Below are 23,698 nucleotides of genomic sequence, written 5' to 3' on the forward strand. Positions count from 1 at the left end.
ATTTTTAGCTTCTTACAGATGTGGTAGCAAATAACATACTGCCAGGTTTGATAAATGTCCTGCTAAGTCTTCAAAGGGTACGGTTTGTGGCTTAATTGGTCATTTCACTAAACAATGCAGAAGAAAATTTCAAAAGAAAACAAGAGTAACTTGTGTAACTAATGATGACTGACTTATCAGATAATGATGAGGATTATCGTGATGAGGAGTTCGATCCTTCAAGCAACAAAGCGAGACATGTAGTTGTAAATATTACTCGTGATGATAGCAACAAACCTTTATGTATAGTCTCCTTTGGTGGTATAGATCTACAAGTAGCAGCGGATTCTGGATCTCAGTTTACTATAATACCCAAATCTACTTGGGATAAGAAATTTACAAGGGAAATTGGGCCGCAACTTCAACCTACAGATGTAATTCCTGCTAGTTTCACTGGACAAAAAATTGAAATGTTAGGATTTAGATCCTTAATGTTTGAATTTAAAGGTAGAAGAGCTGTATGTAAACTGTATGTAGCTAAAGATGGACCACCTGTTTTGGGTTGGAAGGATCAACGCTCACTTGACATAATTCTTGTTCCTAATAGCCCAGAACAGGCGTTAGTCATGTGTGAATCTGAAAGCACAAAGAATTGGGTTTTGAAAGAATTTCCAGAAGTCTTCAATGGAAGTATTGGGAATCTCCTAGGCTTTTCACACAAAATTAAGACTCAAACCTAGCGCTATTCCAAAGGTACATAAGGTTCGTCACATTCCACTCATCGTTCGTGATGAAGTAAAGAGAGAGATTGATAAATTGTTAGATGCTGGAATAATTGAACCTGTAGAGGCGTCGGATTGGATTTCTCCGATCGTTATCGCCAGACGCCCAAATGGCAAAATCCGCATGTGCATAGATTTAAGGTATTTGAATGATAATATAATTGTTGATCGCTTTCCTCTTCCTAGGATTGATGAGATGCTTACCTTGACCAAAGGGGCTAAATGGTTTTCAACTATCGATTTGTCTTGTGCGTATCATCAAATTTCCTTGCAGCCTATGAGTAAACACCTTACTTCTTTTTGCACTCCTTTTGGGTGTTTTCAATTTTGCCGCATGCCGTTTCGTTTAGCGTCCGCTGCGGCCGTTTTTCAAAGGCTTATGCATGAGTTATTTGGTGATATGCAAGGCGTAGTATTTTTTCAGGACGTCATCCTTATTATGGGCCCAAACAAGAAGATACATGATGAGCGTTTGAAGAAGGTAATGGGTATTTTGCATAATAAGGGAGTTACAGCAGAACCTTCCAAGTGTAAGGTTGCGGAGAAGAGTGTAACTTACCTGGGGCATGAAGTTAGCTCATCTGGTATAAGGCCAAAGTCTAGTTTGGTGAGTGCAATTAAGAGATGCTCCTGCACCTAAATCTAAAGAAGATCTTAGATCATTTCTAGGACTTGCTGAGTTTTATGCAAAGTTTGTAGATAGATTTTCAGAAAAAACCCATATTATGAGGTCTCTACTTAAGAACAAGGTACAATTTAATTGGTGTGAACTGTGCCAGAGATCGTTTGATGAAATTAAAAAGGCGATTTCACAGGCTCCTAGTTTGCAAGGTTTTGATCCTAATGCTGATACTATAGTCACAACTGATGCCAGTAGCAAGGGGTTGGGTAGTGTCCTTACCCAAATCAATGAGAACAAAGAGGTCATCATAGCGTTTGCTTCTCGGTCCCTTTCTCCCACAGAAGAACGTTATTCAGTTGTTGAAAGGGAGACCCTTGCTGTGGTGTGGGCTTTAGAGCATTTCAGGAAGTTTTTGTGGGGAAGGAAGTTTATTGTTCGCTGTGACCATAAACCTCTAACGAAGTTACTTACAACGGATGGTCTTACCAATGCCACAGCAAGGATAGCAAGGTTGTCCATGAGGCTGTAAGACTTTATGTATGAGGTGCAATACGTACCAGGCACAAGAAACTTCACGGCTTATTTTTTAAACCGTATGTCATTACTGCGAATTGAGTTAGATAAAAATCAGTGGAATGGTTTTTCTATTGCACATATTTCTTTCGATAAAACTCAAGGTAGTTTTACGCAAGAAGAATGGCTCGAAGCGGAAAACAATGACCAAGTTTTACTTGTTTTGAAACAATTGATTGTCAAAGGTTGGAATGGCATAGACAAGAAAATCATCAATGATGATTTAAGAGGTTTTTGGGAAGTTCGAGATGAACTTAGTATGCCCAATATGTTAGTTGTACTAGGTGATAGAATCATTCCACCTAAGGACTTAAGAAAAAAAAATCATTGATCTTTGCCATGAAGGACATTCAGGGATTACTCGCACAAAACTTCGTATTAAAGAACTTTATTGGTGGCCTAAGATGGATGTAGAGGTTGAAAGATATGTGAGATCATGTGTAGTGTGAAGTCTCTGATAACCCTTTAAAACTTTTAATCCACCATTAGCTCCTCCTGATTGTCCTAAATTTCCTTGGGAGGTTGTAGCTATTGATTTTATGGGTCCTGTCACTTGGCAAGATGGAGTTCAGAAGTACATCCTAGTCTTAATTGACATATTTTCAAGATGGTTAGAGATCAGTGTAGTAAATGTGATTAATACTAAAACGGTCATTACTTTTCTAGATGAGATTTTCTTAAGGGAAGGCTTTCCTAAGTATATATTATCAGACAATGGTGTGCAATTTAAATCCATGGAGATGAAAAACTATTTATTAGCTTCAGGTATACAACAAAGGTTTACTGCTCTTTACCATCCTAGCGGGATCGGTATTGTGGAAAGAGCCAACCGTAGTATTAAAGGAGTATTGCAGTTGGCAAATAAGGGTAACTTATCATGGGATGTTGAATTGAAGAAATTGCTGTGGGTTTATAGGAGTACCATTCATGACTCAACAAATCAAAGTCCCTTTTCATTAATGAGAGGTAGAATTCCACATTCTAAGATCAATCCGGGTTGGATGGATAAAAGTGGCATGACTAATTGTGATTTAACTAAAGTTAGAAAGAGCATTATGGATTCACAGACAAAGAATAAAATCTATTATGATTCCAAACGTGGAACTAAAGAGGCCAGTTTATGCAAAGGTCAATGGTTCGAGTTAAGAGTGCCAGGAAGACACAAAAGGTGAGAGTAAGTACAGTGAACCCAGAATGGTTGTTGAAGTTATGAACAATACTGCCTTATTACAAAATGGTGAGGTATGGCATTTTAGTCGTCTTGCACCTGTATCCCGTGGTGATGCTCAAAGTAACAAAGATAAAGAAATGTGCAAAAATTCGTCATCTTGGTGGTGGGACATTACGGTGGATGAGTCTCAGGATGGTGATATCTCTTGTGATAATTCACCTTCTGGTGTTGACATTCGTGAGGGTGTTCCTATATCCGGGGATAGTTCTCAGGTTAAGGAAGGTTCACAAGTGTCATCGGATGTACCTAACTTTGTGCCTAATGAATATGTCATTAAAACTTCAAGTGGAAGAATTGTTAAAAAACCTAAAGTTTTGGAGTGGTTTGATTGTACTTAATATTATTATTTTTGTGTTTTTTTTTAAGAAGGGGGATTGTGTAGTATATCACTTTAAGATCTGTGTAAGTATATCACTTTAAGATCTCTGTATTGTGTGGAACATCGAGTATGTTCCAGAATTGTTTATATGTGTATGTGCATTCTTAGAGAGATGTGATTAGAGAAGCTCTGTGTCTTGATAGCTGTTTGACTTATTCCTCTGTGCTGGGGGGTTTAATAAAGAACCTAACTACAAGGATCTACTGGTGTACTTTTCATTGCTACAGCAGCCTGACCTGTTAATGAGTCGGTAGTGCGGAGCATAACAGCCCTTAGGAAATGGCTGGCAGAGTCAACTGGAATTAAGGCGGAATATGGCGATCTGTTGTTGAGCCACAATGACAGAGATGAGGTTGCTATTCGGTTTCTTCATTCATGCCTGCCTCACTATGAGTCAACATTGATGTGGGGCAATTAAGAGTGGTTGTGTTGTTTTTTTCCACCCTTGGCTGCTTTAAATATGGTGAAATTAGACTGACAGGAATGCGATGCTCTGTGATGTGGAAAGTAAGCGGCCTGATGAGACTGTGATGTGCCTGATTATTCCCCACTTATTTTGGGCCCTACATCACTCTGGGCATTTTATTTGGGACAATCTAAGTCTCTCCTCCGAGCATTAATACTGAAGGAGTTTAGTGTCCCATTTATCTTCATCAGATACCATGACCGTGATCTAATTTGAGATTCTTGTGAAGAATTCGTCATAATTAACAGTGGAATGGTGTCTAATTCTGTTGACTGCCTCAATTGGTAATTTTACTCAATTATTTAATGACATTGATCAGGCATCTCCTAAAAACGATAAATTTCTCTCCTCATTTACTGCACTTTACATGTCCAAATTCAGCCATATAAAACAATTATCATATAGTGTGGTCTTACTGTCAGACCCTTCTGATAATATCTCTTTAGACAAATTGGAAAGCCCCCCAGATATTTCTGCGGCAGCAATGGATACTTTACTCAAAGACTTGCTTAACATGAAATATTCAATTGCATCTGTGAATACAGCAGTGTCAGCAAATATTCTAGTAGTACAGGGATTAAGAGGGGAGTTGAATACATTTCTGTCTTGTATGCAAATGATGGAAGCCCGACTTATGGAAGTTGAATCTCGTATTGATAAGATTCCGGACACTGGTCAAGACATCGGATATCTTCCTCAAAAAATTATTTATTTTGAAGATTGCAGCAGGCGAGACAATATTAGAATTATATGTCTTCATGAGCAGTCAGAAGATGACAACATCTTTCAATTTTTGACTACTCTCATTCCCACTCTAACGAACATAAACATTACTCCTCATCTTGAATTTTAACACGCTCACCGTGCATGGTTAAAGGCCTTCACCCATACCACACAACCTCGCCATATCTTAGCTTGTTGATTACGGCATCAACATGACCATAAGATTACCACCAAAGCCAGCAAACCTGGTCTTTATACTTATAATAAATCACAGATTATCATTACAGCAGACTTATCACCTACAAATCTCCAACTAAAGCAATTCTTAACACCCCACAATAGACTGAAAAAATAGGGACATTAAATATGGTCTATCCGTACCCCGTTGGGCCCAAAGCCTTCCCAGCACTACACACAGGCAGCCAGCCCTCTTCTTACTTCTAGGAGTCAAAAAGACAAGGTACCCAGCAATTTAGGATCTGGATTATTGGGAAGTAGCTCACGGGAGGTACTGGATGCAAATATGCTTTTAAAATGAACACCCATGCTTCTTCGCCTACATGGGTGTCCAATGAAGGATCATTAGGGTTTTTGAAGCAGGGTGCATTAACAATCTTCCAAAATTCTCTACTGCTTCCCTTCTAGGGGCATTGGTCAAGTTCAGCCAAGGCCTCCTCCCACATAGCCCGGTCTCTTTTCCTTCTTGCTGACTTATAGTCGCTGCGAAATGATGTAATCGGCTCCACGTTTCTTGGTTGGACTTTCAGTGCTTTACTGAGAGCTTTTCTTGTTTTTGTACAAGGGGAGTCGAACCAGCACTTCCCTGTTAGGGTGTTCGCCGGTTTATAGAGTGTGAGAGCCGATTTTACTTTCTCTGCGATGTCTCTAAAGTGTGATACTAATACTACTGGGCAAGACTCTAGTTCTAGGCAGTGAAAAATGGAGTCCCACATATTCATTATGATTCCGGGGACTAGTTTGATCTTGCCAATTTGAGCCCACTTTAGTTGAAAACCATTCTCTCTCGAAAGGATAGGGCTTTATATTTTCTTGTGCTGCCTAGCTTCCCTAATGGCCAAGCGGAGGTGGAAAATTAGAATGGTGTGGTCACTAAAATTCGTGAATAGTCTGTCTACGTAAGTAACCTTATTATTAAAAGGAATAGAGGGTATGATAAAATCAATAGAAGATTCCTAACCGTTTTGTCTGAAGGTTTTCCCTGGGTGGCCTGTTAGTGAATTCAGATTGTTAGCTATTGCCATGTTCCTGGTGCATAGCGTCCTATTTAGGCTATTTCCATATTCATTGTGGTTGAAATGATCAATAGGATTTCCCAACAGGTCTTCCAGACCACAGACGCGGTTTTGATTATGCTTACAGAGGTGTATGTTAAAATCACCCACACAGATAATATTGAGCGCATCATTATTATCGAACCGTGTAAATTTATCAATAGCCCTATTCATCGCAGCAACCACTAAGTGCATGGTTCCCCAAAATAATTGTTGTAATAATTAATTAAATGCCAGTTACCCTCACTGGGAACCTATAGAAAGAGCAGATGAAAGTGAGAGCTCTGGCATTCAAACTTCTTTGCCTTTATTAATAGTGTGTTAGAAATTAGCGTTACAAGTCCCCCCTTAGTTCTCCCTGACGCTGATGGTGTTGCCATGGTCTGGAATGAGCAGTAACCATTTACAAAGATGGATTCTATTGCCCATGTTTCCTGTAGGCATAAAATGTCCTGGTCTTGCCAAAGTTTTTGCCATTGATCATTGCCTATCTTATGGGCAATGCCCGCCACATTCCAGGAAGCTAGTTTAATTGAGTGTTTGTATGCCATAATCTGAGTGTCAATGATTTTGGAGCTCCCCTTGAGTATTGAGATAAATTTATATCCCTGCTGACTCTATAACGACCTATACTTCTCAACTTAGTAGATCACGGTCTTCATTTGGATCTACTCGTGTATTATTGGGAGGAGACCGGAATTTCACAGTCGGCCATTTATTGATAGATCAGGGAGGCCCGATACCCACCACACCAGTGACAGATATATCCTACTTGATTTTATTACACATTATGCTCTTCTAGAATCATGGAGATTGTTACAACCAGATGAAAGGAACTACACTTTCATATCATGTCCACATTCAATTCTTGAAAGAATCGATTATTTTCTAATCTCCCCTTCACTCTTACAACTAATGTCGTCTACATAATCTATAATCTGTTGTGGCCTTTCAGATCATGATCTTTTAGATATTCAATTGGGTTTAGGACTGCCCCAACTCTCGAAACCTACATTGAGTTTTAACCTTTCTTCTTACAAAACACCTCAAGAGAAAGCGAATTTATGTCTACATGTCGAACAGTTTTGAAAAGATAATGAGAATTCAGTTAGTAGTGCAGGTACACTATGGGGCGCAGGTAAAACGGGCATAATAGGTTTGATTATGAGGGATTCAGTACTTCTTAGAAAAAAACAAAGCCTAAATATAACTAGATTAGCTCTTGAGAGGGACATCTCTACTCTTAAACATAATTATTCTTGAACAGAATAACCAAACATACTTAGGAAATTACTTTCTGCAAAAGTCAAACTCAAGTTGCATACATCACATGCTGAAAATGTTTTATTTCTTATTCGTCACATTATGAAAGAGAGGAAAAGGCTAGGAGACATTTGGCCTATCAGTTGCGTCAACAAGAATAATCCCTATAATAATGCTATTAAAAATTCTAGAGGCGATCTACTTATCCTTCTGAAGTATTATCGTTCCAAAATTATTATAAGTCTCTTTATACTTCTCTAAATCGTTCAGATACTAAGGGAGACTCCATTTATACTATGTCCAGTCTTCCAAAATTAACACACGAACAAAGCGAAAGCTTAGAATGAGAATTTACAATGGATGAAATAGTTAATACTTTTGACAATTCTGCTTCTGGTAAAGCTCCTGGGGAAGGGGGTTTTCCCATTAAATGCTACAAAATCACTAAAACACATACAGTCCCAATCCAGATATCGTTTTTTAATGAAACACTTGAGGCAATTGCCTCCTGATTTTCTACATGCTTGCATTACTGTGATTCCTAAACCTGGTATGAACCCCTTAGAATGTTCCAGCTGCAGACCTATTTCCCCCAATAAATTCAGAAGTTAAAATATCAGTGAAAACCTTAGCTACTCAGCTCAGTTTGGTTATTACATCTCTCATCCATCCTTCTCGGGTTTCTTTTGTTCCGGGTTGTTCTTCCGCTAATCATCTTCGTACGATATTACATTTATTATGGCAGTTGCGTGATAATACAGAGGAAAATGTCCTATCAGATGCAGAAAAAGATTTTGATAGAATGGAGTGGGAATACTTATTTCGTACCATGGAAAGGATGGGCTTTGTTACTTTGACGAAAGGCATGTATCATTCTCCTCCAGATACTATTACATGTAATGGATTTATCTCCTCATACTTCAATATTTATCGTGACACAAGACAGGGATGCCCATTATCTCCATTGTTATTTCTTATTGCTATGAAACCATTAGCCATCACTGTAAGGCAGAATACTAATATAAAAGGTATTCCACCTCTGCTAGTGAAATTAAAGTCTTTTACTATGCAGATGATATTCTTTTGACTCTTTCACAACTGGATCCTCAGCCATCTCGTTGATTTGTCTTTTAACTACTTCCTAGTCCTTTTCAGGTTATAAAATTGACTGGTACAAATATGAAGCTTTACCAATGACTAATGCTACTACTGTTGTCTCTATTGGTGTCCTTACTTTTAAATGGAAATGCTCTTAATTTAAATATCTTTGGATCCTTCTCAACCCCGGTCTAAAACATATGATGATGGATAATTAAAATCCTATCATTGTTTAGGTAAAAAGAGATTTTCAACTTTGGTCTCTTTTAAACCTATCACTTTGGGGTAGAATACAAATTATAAAAATGAACACGATTTCTAAATTTAATGACATATACGATATGATTTCTTTACCTGCAACTACAATTGTTTTTAAAGCAATGTCTTCCATGACATCCCGTTTTGTTTGAAGGGGGACGTAGAGCACCTCACTTATGTCGTTCAAAGCCGCGTTCTTCTACATTGAATGGTGGTTTACGCCTTTCTCTATCCAGAAATTACTGGATAGCGCAACAATTGCCCACTATTTATATGTTTTCAATATTCCACTTTGTATTTTACTTGAACAATCTTTACTTAAAACAATACTCTTCCTGCTATCTATTACACTAAGAGTCCCCGCTTTGCAGAATTATCTAACCCCACTATATACTCTTTCCAGATTGCATGGCAAAAAGCACATACGGTTACAACATCTCAGGTTTGCTTATATTCTCCAGATCGGTTATGGTATAGTGCTGATATTTAGTGTATATGGGGAAAGAAAACAATTGACATATATGTTGTTACCACTAAATACATACAATATCCGTCATGTTTACACAATGAAATTTGCTAAAATCTTTTGCAGACTTAAAGGAGGAGTTTGATCTTGCAGGATCACAGGTCAATAATTTTACTCAATTAAGTTCTGCTCCCAATTCCGCCTCGGTCTCATGCTCCTTTATTCACCAACTGCACAATACCTTCACACTTTGAAATTCTTCCAAGTTACAGTTTCAGGTATATAGTCTATATTAACCAAATATTTCTTTTCCACTGAAACATCCTATAATTTGAGATCCTAGTGGTCTTCCCGATTAAACACAACTTTATTTCAGTAATGGATTATATTACGGGAATATTATAATGAAGATGGTCGAGATTAACGTAATAATTTGACAATATTACATCAGTGGTACTAGTTTCCCACTAAACTTCACACGGCTAAACTTAGTCCTAATTCTACATGCTGGAGAGGTCAAGAACAAGATTGTGAATTAGTTCATATATTATGGGAATGATGTAGAATTATTACTGTCTGGTTATTTAATGAAAGCAGTTAAAAGAAATATTCACCTGTTCACTTCTCTCTTAATCCTCGATTATCATTATTACATGATCTAGCAGGTCTGACGTCTATTCCTACACATACTTTTAAATGGCTTTCTACTGTTGAAAATTTGGCTAAAATCAATATATTACATTTTTGGAAATTAGATACTGTTCCGACATTTAACTCTGGGTTAAAAAATATGTTTGAAGTGGGACATTGTGGGAAAATTATATATAAACTGAATGATAAACTTTCTCATTTTGATTCTATATGGGGCCCTTTTCTGGAAATGTGGAGCAGATTTGCATTTTAAAGTGTTACATTTTTCATATCATAATTTTGTTTTTTATATGACAAGGCCTGTTTGAATCATCACAATGTTATTGTCTATGCAGATACTCCCCCTTAGTTATTTCTTATAACCTTTTATGATTATTGCTATATACTTTTTGTTCTTGTAATGCATATACATGGTTTTATTTTGGTTATCTTCCTTTTATATTCGAAAATTCAATAAAGAAGTGCAAAAAACAACCCCCCCCCCCACAAATACTACCACTTTTTGTCATGACTAACTAGTGACTGAAAGTCCGGCGCCAATTCAATTGCAATTAGTTCATATTGGTTGAGACCTGCCCAAAAGTCAACTAAGTTGAGTAAATGGGTAACTATATTTAGTAACCTCTGCTCATTCATATGGCACATTAAAGCTACCTCCTGTATTTATACAGAAATGCAGTCATTTTCACAATCATTTAGATTCCAGTGTGTGAGGCAGGGTAGCTTTTGTGGATAAACTCTCTCTGTCACAGTTACTAACTATTCACTGTCATACCCGCAGAATTTCTGCAAGTCAGAAATGCCTCTTGTTCCTGCTCTCTTGAAAAGAAAGATACTAATGCTTTTTACAGCAGACAAGAGGTTGCAGAAGGTCAGTGATATTTTTAGCTCAGCTCAAAGATCTTGCTCCGGACCAACTGCTTTGGAACGTCTTTCGCTGAACAAACATCAGATGAAGTCTGGTTCATCTTCTCGACTGGAAAGGCAGTAATTTCGTCAGTTTGCCAACTGATTACATTTAGGACTTAACAATACTTATTCACAACCAGTTATAGCCAAATAATATTTAAGAGTTCAAAGGTTCTGTGCAACATGGACTAATTTGAACTCTAAGTTTTTTTCCTGGGGTTTCGGACATTCGGCTTCAGTCTTTGGCTGCTATGGAGTAAGTTATTTACCCATTTAAAAACCTTGATTACTTCTTGGTTGTTGCACATGCTCCTCTTAAGTCAATATCACTTTCCGAATGTATAAACGCCTTCTACTGAATGTATGGAATCTGTACCTTCACTAAAACTGGGTAAATCTTTACAAGGTTGAACCAAAAACACAGGTGCACCACACAACAAAATTGGATCAGTAAGTACAAATATGAAGTCCATATCCAATAGAAAGAGAAAAGGATTCCTCAGTTTTTCCTCTTTATTCCATTTTCATTTTACGTTGAAAAAATAGAGTCCAGTTCAAACATACAGTACAGCCGACACGTTTCGTCCCGGTACAGGACTTCTTCAGGGCACTGGATAATGGTGGAGTCAAAAGCCTCCATGGGCTGAAGAGGACATAGAAAAATTATGTTCTTAGGCGGTTTCCTGTCCTGCAAAATATTATATAAAGACTTTAAAAGCAGTCTGTATCTGAGCCACGACTGGTCAGTAATTATAAAGCACGACCCGCAAATCTGGAGTCCAGAAATTGCCACAGTGTATTTGCAATGAGGTTCAAATTAAAACCTATAGGGGATGGTCTTCAAAGTGTCACATGGAGGTCTAAGGATGGGCTGGATAACACCAATTAATGAGAAATAGACTTATAAGGTGGAAAACGCCGCTGGACCTATAATATCTCCAATTAAAGGAAATATCCCATCCTCAAACTCCTCCTCGCTGGTAGCCAATGTAGGCAGGAAAACAACAGCCGCAATCCGATGGTTGCGATCAATGAAAAACACTTGGACATGTTGCAGCAAATGAAAGGCCTCGAGCAAGAAACAGCAATGGTTTCTAAATGGAGTTTATAATCTTCACAAGGTGTCATAATTGCTTATAACCTTGCAACATAATACACCTTAAGGCATGCGCACCCCTAACCTTAAGGAACTACAATATTACATACATCTTCCGGATTTCTTTAGATATGAAATCTCAGTTTATATAATGCACTCCAGCTTCACACCACTTGGTCATCATAGCTGTTCGGCATACTGGTCTTCTGGTGAAATGTATACTTAAGGCACAGACCACTGGTGACCTCGTCCCCTGACACAGGCATCATGATCCTGAGGTAACCTGCTAATCCTGGCATCATAATGTGCTTCCTTGTGCGTTAAGCGTCCCTATAAACATTCTTTCGACACAGAGGACTTGTCCTGACTTCAAGGTCCCCATTTTGATGCAATGACTAACTCAATATAAAGGGCCCTCTCAGTATTCGAGGCCTCTGTCCAAAGTCAAAAATCTCTACAGGTATTGATTGGTTTGAGAAACAATGATACATACCTTTCTTTACACCAATGTGATTTCAGACCTGGAACATGGCAGCAATGGGGGGAAAATCCAGGAATCAGAAGGGTCTCGAGATTTGTTAGAAGAACATTTCGTCTAATAGTGCAATTGTTGAAATAGTGCTGTATTTTTATGCAGAAAGGTATGCCACTCTAAAGGACTGTTGGCCTCCAATTCACAAATCTATTTGTGCACCCAAGGATAACTTTACTGCGCGCACATCATTTACATAGGAAACATCCTTTTGATTTTACTGAATCTTACAACTTCACCAGTAAGGCGTTATTTAACTTGTTGGTATAAATGCTCCAAAGAGTGGATTGTGGGTTTTCAAATGTACAGATACCTGCAAAAGGTAGAGAACAATCACCAATTTCAAATCTGTGTCTCTCTGAGAACAGTTAGAGTTACGCCATTTGATGGCAGGAGTTGGCCTAATGGGTAGGGCGCTCGATCTCTGAGGATCGGGGTTCGAGTCTCGGTAACGACGCCAAACATCCTGCGATTCTAGGCAAATCACTTAATCTCCACGTGCCTAACAAAAATGAATGTGTGTCCTCATGTAACGTAATTGGTGCTATGTAAAGCGCTCTTGACCCGATTCCGTTTGGGTCAAGTTCGCGCTATATATAACTCGGCAAAAAAAAAAAAATCCATTTCAAATCTTGATAGAGAAAGACACATCCTCCAAAATCGGTGACATTGTAAAGCAAGGTGTTTTAGCATGGTGTGAAATCAACAAAAAAAATTTAACCCTGCAAATGACAGACAATACATTTATCAGAAGAAAATAGGCTAACTGAACTGCTATGCACTTAATGCATACCGATGGTGTCATTCATTCACACGCATACCAAGGTAGGCACAGACGTTAAAAGCAGGTTAGTTGATGTGTATTTTACAGGGAGAATGCCTTAGTAGATACATGTGATGTTTATTATTGGAGTTGTGCATTTCAGAGAAACATAATGAATTCAGGAAGGTCATAAGCAACCTCCCATAAACTCCTGAACTTTTGTTTGGTAGCGCCTTACTTTAAAACCTAATGAATATTCGTACTCTAATATGTCACTGCTCGTTACCTGTATACAAATCTCAGACTAAACTAGTAATACCTTCCAGTTAAAGTGTTTTTGTCCAACCCTTGCGTGCCACCAGTCTTACACAGCATACTGGCATCCTATGCACAGCTAGAAGCCTGGCGTGGGACAATGTTGAAGCGGCTTGTGGGGTGTGAAGTTTGGTCCTGGTGAAATTTTGAACTGGGATGAAACCTTTCTTGAAGAGACAATTCTTTAGGGCTGGTTTAAAGGGAGGCAGACAGTTGCTTGCTCACCTCTGGGAGTTACAGACTACATGAAGTCAATATGAAACCATTACCATTTATGGAGGAACACAACGCTGTGTACATGAAATAAACAGAACCAAAAGGACCAAATAATGGTCTATGGTTCACAACTGTTAAAAAATTACTCAACATTTAATATAACATGCCTAATTGCACATTAATAGTTTGCTAGGACATATAGAGTATTCTTTAAAAGGACGATCATGACAGCCGGTGTTGGAATTCACAGGATATATCAATATTTCATCATTCTGATTGTGATGCATAAAGTGATTAGACTGTCTTACCTTAACAGGATGCAAATTTGCAGTTGTTATAATGCTGTGCAACGGCCCAGCAAGTTTCATTGGCAATTTTGGATCTTTGTCAAGGCCTTGCAGCTTTGTGTAATAGTCTAGTTTTTCACGGGGAAAGAAGCTGTTTATAACAGTCACACAATCATGCTGACCTACGACATAAGGAAGAGTAAAAAAAGAAAAGAACTCGGTAGTAAACAAGAATGTATCTTGAACTGGTCAATTCGCTGCAAAATTGGAATTTATATATGTCATTTCACATAGCGATTTGAGTGAACCATTAGATTTCATTGTACCTCCCGGTTTTTGCTTTGGTCTTTCCCATGTTTAATTAGCTTAGGCATCTGGACCCAATCAAGTACAATAATAGGCCTTTTGAACTTCCAAGTACACATAAAACAGCATACCTTGACCAACACAAAAACCTACTAGTCTAGCATTGAAATACGAAGTAGGACATAAGGTTCAACACCCCAATCATCAATACAACTTCAAAACTAGCCCTCATAATAGCCATCATAATTCAGGAAAAACAAGCGTTGGGAAAGACAACAGTTCTTTGGCCCTGCCAAGCTAATCTACTGGCTTTGCCAATACTGAAAGACTTCTGCAAATACATTAAAAGAAAAAATAATTCTGAAAAAACGTAACATTTACGCCTGCATGAAGAATCACCATGATAACACAATGAGGGGTGGAAGAGCATTGAAGGAGCGTGTGATGTGGAGGATTATGGATGGCGCTGGGGGAATTTCAAGGAGTAACAGGGAAGCTTCAGAGCAGCGTTGAAAAACAATTTAAAAAGCCTGACTGGGAAGGGATTGGAGAGGCAACGGAGCTAGAAGAGGGCGAGAGCAAGACAGACCATGTGAGGTTGCTAAAAGCAAGAGAAAGAAAGTTAAGCAGTGGAAGGGTGCAAGTCACACCATCAAAATGAAGGTATAGAAGCTATGCTACTGTGAAGGAGGAAACGCCACTAAATGAGAAAACAAGTGAACGTGACATAAATGACAACAATTGCAAGCAAAGGGTTGACCAAAACCCACTGTAAGTACTGGTATTGTTCACAATAAGTTTTCAACAACAGAGTGCTCAAAGTTAACTCTAGGTGAGACCTACAAAAACTAACCTCCAAGAACAAATCAATTGCTAAGGCTCGTTTTGGGTATGTCACAAGTAACAATGAATTGGGGAGAGGAGTTGGCCTAACAGCTAGGGTGGTCGACCTCGAATCTGGGGAACAGGGTTTGAGTCTCGGCAATGACGCTGAACATCCTGTGATTCTGGGCAAATCACTTAATATCCCTGTGCCTAATAAAAATAAATATGTCCTCACATAATGCAACTGGTGCTATGTAAAGCGCTCTGGTACCCGATGCCAGCGGGTCAAGTTCAAGCTATATAAAACTCCTTAAAGAAAATGAAATCGAAACAGGACACATCCTCTCAGGGTACCTTTCACAACTAGTGAACCTGGACAGGCTTCATGCATAATTAAAATACCATTACATTTCATAGTACCAAATGTAACTTCATGTCCCTTCTGGCTCAAATGTGACACCGTGGTATCCTACTCTAAAAAGCAAATTCAGAGATCTCCTCCTAAGCTATTAAAAATAGTTGATTGGTATTTCAATTTTATAGATGTTATTTTTAGGACAACTTCTGTCCTCCAGTTTTCAGCTGTTCTGATTCACAGCTTATGATTTATAGCAGAACCTTATTAGATTTAATCGCAAATGGTACAGAACACTTTGTTTAAGGTTTGCCTTTTGGGATTTAGTGAACATGACTTCTTACACAAGAATATGGTCTATTGAAGAATGTATTGCAACAAGCTACAAACAAACATACCAAATCTCATACGATGTTTGTTTTAAAGTAAGATCTACACAAAACTGTTGAACTACCAAAATTAAACCTTGTCAATCAGCTTACCCACAAATGCTGCCATTTGAGCAGCTGTTCTTCCAACAGAATTGACAGCATCGGTGTCTGCTCCTGCCTCTAGCATCAACGTCGTAATATTCTTTTTGCCTAAAAAGTAAAAGAGTGCAAACGTTGATCAATGTTTCTTTTATTGCCCAGAGCAAGGTACCTCAAGGGAAGAAGTATATAGGATTAAAACATTTTGTTTCAGAAATACATATTTAAACAAGCATTTGCAATGCAATAGGTCTCGCCTTTGCGAGAGTTTGAGCTATTGGCATTGTAAATGACTGCCTTTTTATTTATTTATGTGTTTTGAAAACCTGCAAGCGGTGCGTAAATGCACACTTTGTACTTCTAGTCGTTGCTTACGAGAAGCAAGGCTGGCCGTAACTGCGCCTCTTTTACTGCCAGCCTTGCTTCTCGTAAGCAAGGACTATTAGTATAAAGTGCGTGTTTACGCACCGCTTGCAGGTTTTCAAAACACATAAATGAAAGGCATTGTCATTTACAATGACAATAGCTCAAACTCTCACAAAGGCGAGACTTATTGCATTGCAAATGCTTGTTCTGGTTTGTAGCTTTCACTAAACATTACTGAATGTATTTATTTTAAAAAAAACAATAACCACAGAGACAAAGTCTTTCCCTTAGCCTCGGGTAAAACCCTGAATGCTCTACCTCTCCGCTTTGTGCCGAATCTAATCTCGCGCAGTTCATATAGCTTCTGAAACTTTTTTCATGCTGATTTTTGAGGTACACTACTTTACAACCATGTTGATTTGGTAATGAGTACTCTACAAATGCCACCTCATAGAAGAAAAGCCTTAATTAAATACTTATAGGCATGTTATTGCAATTTTTATTTAAAAACTAAAGATAGCCCTTTTTACACCACCCTTTGCTCTCAGTATTGTACATCTGGAACCACCTTCTTCAACTCAGACAAGTTGCAGTAAGAATGGTGTCCTTTTTGAATCCCCAAGTACATAACCATTGAATTGCGATCTTCCCGAACTTCGCTTTTTAGCCTGATAATTTGTGCATCGCATAATAATCTATTTTGGAATGTCTGAGTAATTGTGCATTTTATGTCCGTTTATCATTTTAAATTCAATTTTGCACCTAGTATGTCAACAGAAAATCCACCATTTAACATTTTTACATTTTCCCCGAAGTTTCACTAGCCAGGCTTTGAATTAAGATTAGATATTGTATTTGGTACATTTACAGTGTTGTGTATAAACAAAATAAGCCAGGGTGACGGCGCCACGCATTTGCTAGGGCAGTCCTCCCCTTTCAGCACCTGTTCTGGGCTCCAGCAAATTTCAGGACATTTAGTACAGACCCAGTTTTTCGAGAGCCCTTTCCACGTGCCGTAGTGCAGAATGAATTAGCAGCCGCTAGCAGTGTGTGTAAAAGGTGCAATGGATTGCCCGCGCCCACGGTCTGCGTTCTCTCTGACGATGAACGCTGTCAATCAAGCCACCGTGGGCCCCTGGGCGATGCCAAATTACAGCCGTGCATTTCTGTGAGAGAAATGTCTCGGTTTTTGGTTCTCAGAACCTGCGCCTCCTCACACTAGCCCTGCGCCGACCCCGACAATACTGCGGATCAAAGGAGAGGTCGGAACCAGAACAGACAGACGGAAAGGTTAAAACACAAAGTAAAAGAAACAGGCTCTTTGGACCACTGCATGAGACCGGAGGACGCGGCACCCAAGTGCACAACTGAGCGAACAGCTGCCGCTGACCGGATCAGCCGGGCTCGGATAAGAGTGCATTAAGCAGGAGCCGCGGAGTTCATTTGACTTGGCAACTTAACCCTTGCAGTCCCACCGCAGGCACGGCGCCAGCAGAGGTGCGGCTCCTTGCGTCAGAGCTGGAATGACGTGGTCACGGCATGGAAGAGGAACCGGGGAGTCCCCCAGCTGACGAGCCTTCGGTTTCTGATGTTACAATGACGTAAAAGTGGCCAACACTGCTCCCAGAAGAAGGGGTGCGAGTGCGACAGCATTTTTAGGTCTCGTGACCTATCAATGCGCATGCGCATTGAGAGAAGCGAGAATATAGGGCTTTAAACAAAGTTTACCTAACTGTGGCGATTTGGTGCTGTGCCCGTGGCTTTTAGGTCAATGCGCTTGCGCATTGACCTAAAATGCGCGTACACATCACCAAATCGCCGTCTGTTCCCTCAGCCGCACTCCTCCCACACCTTTGAAGCTTAGCTTAGCTTCACTTCAAAGGCCCCGGCTGCTTCACACCCTCATGCCGCTCTCCCCGCTCCGCCCCCTCCCCTGCCCGCCGTGTGCATTTCTCCTCCCCCCCCCCCCCCCCCCCTCCCCACAGCAATGCCCTCCGTCTTGTTTCCTTTCTTCTTTCAGGTGAGATATCTTTTCCATCATTTGCGATAATACAGTTCTCATATGCATTTTTTTTAATTATTAGCAGCATATACACAGGCGCCCCTTCGGCGCTTTTGCTCTCAACCCTACTATCCTGTCAGCCGCATCTCTATAAGTTACTCGAAGCATGGCCTGACATGTGCACAGCTTATTCCGGCACCACCATCCTGCCAGACGCTTCTGCTTTGTTCGCCCACCGCATGGCCCTATTTGTGCACATTTTACTTTCGTGCATACCCTTACCCGCAGCCTCTCCTTCCCCACTTCTGCCTTTTCGGGTCTCGCGCTCACCGCAGACCCCTTCACATGGCTCACACACACCTTTTTTTCAGGTTACCATGCCATTCCCCACCTATCCCCCAGTCATTTCCGGGTAGGACGCGTGCACCCAGTGGACTCTCGGCCTTGGCCCGCTTATTCTGCCAGCCGCTTCTGCTTTGGTCGCCCACCGCATGGCCCCATTTGTGCACATTCACTTTCGTGCACACCCTTACCCGCAGCCTCTCCTTCCCGACTTCTGCCTTTTCGGGTCTCACACTCACCGCAGACCCCTTCACATGGCTCACACCCACATTTTTTTCAGGTTACCATGCCAGGTTACCTCACTCACCCTCAACCCCTCACCCTCACTCACCCTCAACCCCTCACCCTCTCATCCTCACTCACCCTCACCCTCACTCACCCTCACCCTCACCCTCACTCACCCTCACCCTCACTCACCCTCAACCCCTCACCCTCACTCACCCTCACTCACCCTCAACCCCTCACCCTCACCCTCACTCACCCTCAAGCCCTCACCCTCACTCACCCTCAACCCCTCACCCTCACTCACCCTCACCCTCACTCTCACTCACCCTCACTCTCACTCTCACTCACCCTCACTCACCCTCAACCCCTCACCCTCACCCTCAACCCCTCACCCTCACTCACCCTCACCCTCACTCACCCTCAACCCCTCACCCTCACTCACCCTCAACCCCTCACCTCACTCACCCTCACCCTCACTCACCCTCACCCTCACCCTCACCCTCACTCACCCTCAACCCCTCACCCTCACTCACCCTCAACCCCTCACTCACCCTCAACCCCTCACTCACCCTCAACCCCTCACTCACCCTCAACCCCTCACCCCCACTCACCCTCACCCTCACTCACCCTCAACCCCTCACCCTCAACCCCTCACCCTCAACCCCTCACCCTCAACCCCTCATCCTCAACCCCTCATCCTCACTCACCCTCAACCCCTCACCCTCACTCACCCTCAACCCCTCACCCTCACCCTCACCCACCCTCACTCACCCTCACTCACCCTCACTCACCCTCACCCTCAACCCCTCACCCTCACTCACCCTCAACCCCTCACCCTCACTCACCCTCAACCCCTCACTAACCCTCACTCTCTCACCCTCACCCTCACTCACCCTCAACCCCTCACCCTCACTCACCCTCACCCACCCTCAACCCCTCACCCTCACTCACCCTCACCCTCCCTCACCCTCAACCCCTCACCCTCCCTCAACCCCTCACCCTCCCTCAACCCCTCACCCTCCCTCACCCTCAACCCCTCACCCACCCTCACTCACCCTCACTCACCCTCCCTCACTCACCCTCACCCCCTCACCACACCACTCACCCTCAACCCCTCACCCTCACCCTCACTCACTCACCCTCACCCCTCACCCTCCTCACTCACCCTCAACCTCACTCACCCTCAACCCCTCACCCTCACTCACCCTCACTCACCCCTCACTCACCCTCACTCACTCACCCTCACCCTCACTCACCCTCACTCACCCTCACCCTCATTCACCCTCACTCACCCTCACCCTCACTCACCCTCACCCTCACTCACCCTCACCCTCACTCACCCTCACTTACAACCCCTCACCCTCACTCACACTCACCCTCAACCCCTCACCCTCAACCCCTCACCCACCCTCAACCCCTCACCCTCAACCCCTCACTCACCCTCACTCACCCTCAACCCCTCACTCACCCTAACTCACCCTCACTCACCCTCAACCCCTCACCCTCACCCTCACTCACTCACCCTCACCCTCCCTCAACCCCTCACCCTCACTCACCCTCAACCCCTCACCCTCACTCACCCTCACTCACCCTCACTCACCCTCACCCTCACTCACCCTCACCCTCACTCACCCTCACTCACCCTCAACCCCTCACCCTCAACCCCTCACCCTCAACCCCTCACCCTCACTCACCCTCAACCCCTCACCCTCACCCACCCTCAACCTCACCCACCCTCAACCCCTCACTCATCCTCAACCCCTCACCCTCACTCACCCTCAACCCCTCACCCTCACCCTCACCCTCACCCTCACCCACCCTCACTCACTCTCAACCCCTCACTCACCCTCAACCCCTCACTCACCCTCAACCCCTCACTCACCCTCACCCACCCTCACTCACCCTCAACCCCTCACTCACCCTCACCCACCCTCACTCACCCTCAACCCTCACCCTCACTCACCCTCACTCACCCTCAACCCCTCACTCACCCTCAACCCCTCACCCTCACTCACCCTCACCCCCTCACTCACCCTCAACCCCTCACCCTCCCTCAACCCCTCACCCTCACTCACCCTCAACCCCTCAACCCCTCACCCACCCTCACCCTCACTCACCCTCACCCTCACTCACCCTCAACCCCTCATCCTCACCCACCCTCACTCACCCTCCACCCCTCACCCACCCTCAACCCCTCACCCACCCTCACCCACCCTCAACCCCTCACTCCCTCACCCTCACTCACCCTCAACCCCTCACCCTCACTCACCCTCACTCACCCTCAACCCCTCACCCACTCACCCTCAACCCCTCACCCTCACTCACCCTCAACCCTTCACCTCACTCACCCTCAACCCCTCACCCTCACTCACCCTCACCCTCAACCCCTCACCCTCACTCACCCTCAACCCCTCACCCTCACTCACCCTCAACCTCAACCCCTCACCTCCCCACCCTCAACCCCTACCCTCAACCCCTCACCCTCAACCCCTCAACCTCACTCACCCTCAACCTCACTCACCCTCACTCACCCTCAACCCCTCACCCACCCTCACCCTCACTCACCCTCACCCTCACCCACCCTCACCCTCACCCACCCTCACTCACCCTCACTCACCCTCACCCTCAACCCCTCACTCACCCTCAACCCCTCACCCTCACTCACCCTCACCCTCAACCCCTCACCCTCAACCTCACCCACAACCCCTCACCCTCACTCACCCTCAACCCCTCACCCTCACTCACCCTCTACCCCTCACCCTCACTCATCCTCAACCCCTCATCCTCACTCACCCTCAACCCCTCACCCTCACTCACCCTCACTCACCCTCACTCACCCTCAACCCCTCACCCTCACTCACCCCCTCACCCTCACTCACCCTCAACCCCTCACTCACCCTCAACCCCCCTCACCCCCACCCTCACTCACCCTCAACCCCTCACTCACAACCACCCTCACCCTCACTCACCCTCAACCCCTCACTCACCCTCAACCCCTCACCCTCACTCCCCCTCAACCCCTCACCCACCCTCACTCACCCTCACCCTCACTCATCCTCACCCTCACTCTACCCTCAACCCCTGACCCTCACTCACCCTCAACCCCTCACCCTCACTCACCCTCAACCCCTCACACTCACTCACCCTCAACCCCTCACCCTCACTCACCCTCGCCCTCACTCACCCTCAACCCCTCACCCTCACCCTCACTCACCCTCACCCTCACTCACCCTCACCCTCACTCACCCTCACCCTCACTCACCCTCACCCTCATTCACCCTCACCCTCACTCACCCTCACTCTCCCTCACCCTCAACCCCTCCCCCTCACTCCCCCTCCCCCTCACCCTCACTCACCCTCAACCCCTCACCCTCAACCCCTCACTCACCCTCACTCTCACTCACCCTCAACCCCTCACCCTCACTCACCCTCAACCCCTCACTCCTCACTCACCCTCAACCCCTCACCCTCACTCACCCTCAACCCCTCACTCACCCTCAACCCCTCACCCTCCACCCCTCACCCTCACTCACCCTCAACCCCTCACCCTCACTCACCCTCACCCTCACCCTCACTCACCCTCAACCCCTCACCCTCAACCCCTCACCCTCACTCACCCTCAACCCCTCACCCTCACTCACCCTCACTCACCCTCACCCTCACTCACCCTCACTCACCCTCACCCCCCCCTTACTCACCCTCAACCCCTCACCCTCAACCCCTCACCCTCACTCACCCTCAACCCCTCACCCTCACTCACCCTCAACCCCTCACTCACCCTCACTCTCACTCACCCTCAACCCCTCACTCACCCTCATTCACCCTCAACCCCTCACCCTCACTCACCCTCAACCCCTCACCCTCACTCACCCTCAACCCCTCACCCACCCTCAACCCCACTCACCCTCAACCCCTCACCCTCACTCACCCTCAACCCCTCACCCTCACTCACCCTCAACCCCTCACCCTCACTCACCCTCAACCCCTCACCCTCAACCCCTCACCCTCAACCCCTCACCCTCATCCCCTCACCCTCAACCCCTCACTCACCCTCACTCTCACTCACCCTCAACCCCTCACCCTCACTCACTCACTCACCCTCAACCCCTCACCCTCACTCATCCTCAACCCCTCACCCTCACTCATCCTCAACCCCTCACCCTCACTCACCCTCAACCCCTCACCCTCACTCACCCTCACTCTCACTCACCCTCACCCTCACCCTCACTCACCCTCACTCACCCTCACTCACCCTCACTCACCCTCAACCCCTCACCCTCACTCACCCTCAACCCCTCACCCTCACTCACCCACCCTCACCCTCACTCACCCTCAACCCCTCACTCACCCTCACTCACCCTCAACCCCTCACCCTCGCTCACCCTCACCCTCACTCACCCTCAACCCCTCACCCAACCCCTCACCCTCACTCACCCTCAACCCCTCACCCTCACTCACCCTCAACCCCTCACCCTCACTCACCCTCACTCACCCTCAACCCCTCACCCTCAACCCCTCACCCTCAACCCCTCACCCTCAACCCCTCACCCTCACTCACCCTCACCCTCAACCCCTCACCCTCACTCATCCTCAACCCCTCACCCTCACTCATCCCACCCCCTCACCCTCACTCACCCTCACTCACCCTCACTCACCCTCACCCACCCTCACCCTCACCCACCCTCACCCACCCTCACCCTCACCCTCACTCACCCTCACCCACCTTCACCCTCACTCACCCTCAACCCCTCACCCTCACTCACCCTCAACCCCTCACCCTCACTCACCCTCACCCACCCTCACCCTCACCCTCACTCACCCTCAACCCTCACCCTCAACCCCTCAACCCCTCACTCACCCTCACTCACCCTCAACCCCTCACCCTCGCTCACCCTCACCCTCACTC

The 23,698-nt window shown here is 44.4% G+C and overlaps 1 protein-coding gene across 2 annotated transcripts in view; it reads right to left on the reverse strand.

The window, feature by feature from the left end:
• The window catches only part of ANKMY2 (ankyrin repeat and MYND domain containing 2), a 187,642-nt gene that overhangs the window by 107,379 nt on the left and 56,565 nt on the right, over window positions 1-23,698 (reverse strand). For both annotated transcript variants that reach the window (XM_078663774.1, XM_078663775.1), the window contains exons 4-5: window positions 15,870-15,968; window positions 13,923-14,083 (exon numbers count right to left, since the gene is read on the reverse strand). In XM_078663774.1, coding sequence (XP_078519900.1) covers window positions 13,923-14,083; window positions 15,870-15,968 — 260 coding nt within the window. The remainder of the gene's footprint in view (window positions 1-13,922; window positions 14,084-15,869; window positions 15,969-23,698) is intronic.

The sequence above is a fragment of the Lissotriton helveticus genome, chromosome 10 (genome assembly GCF_964261635.1).
Source record: "Lissotriton helveticus chromosome 10, aLisHel1.1, whole genome shotgun sequence".
NCBI classification, from domain to species: domain Eukaryota; kingdom Metazoa; phylum Chordata; class Amphibia; order Caudata; family Salamandridae; genus Lissotriton; species Lissotriton helveticus.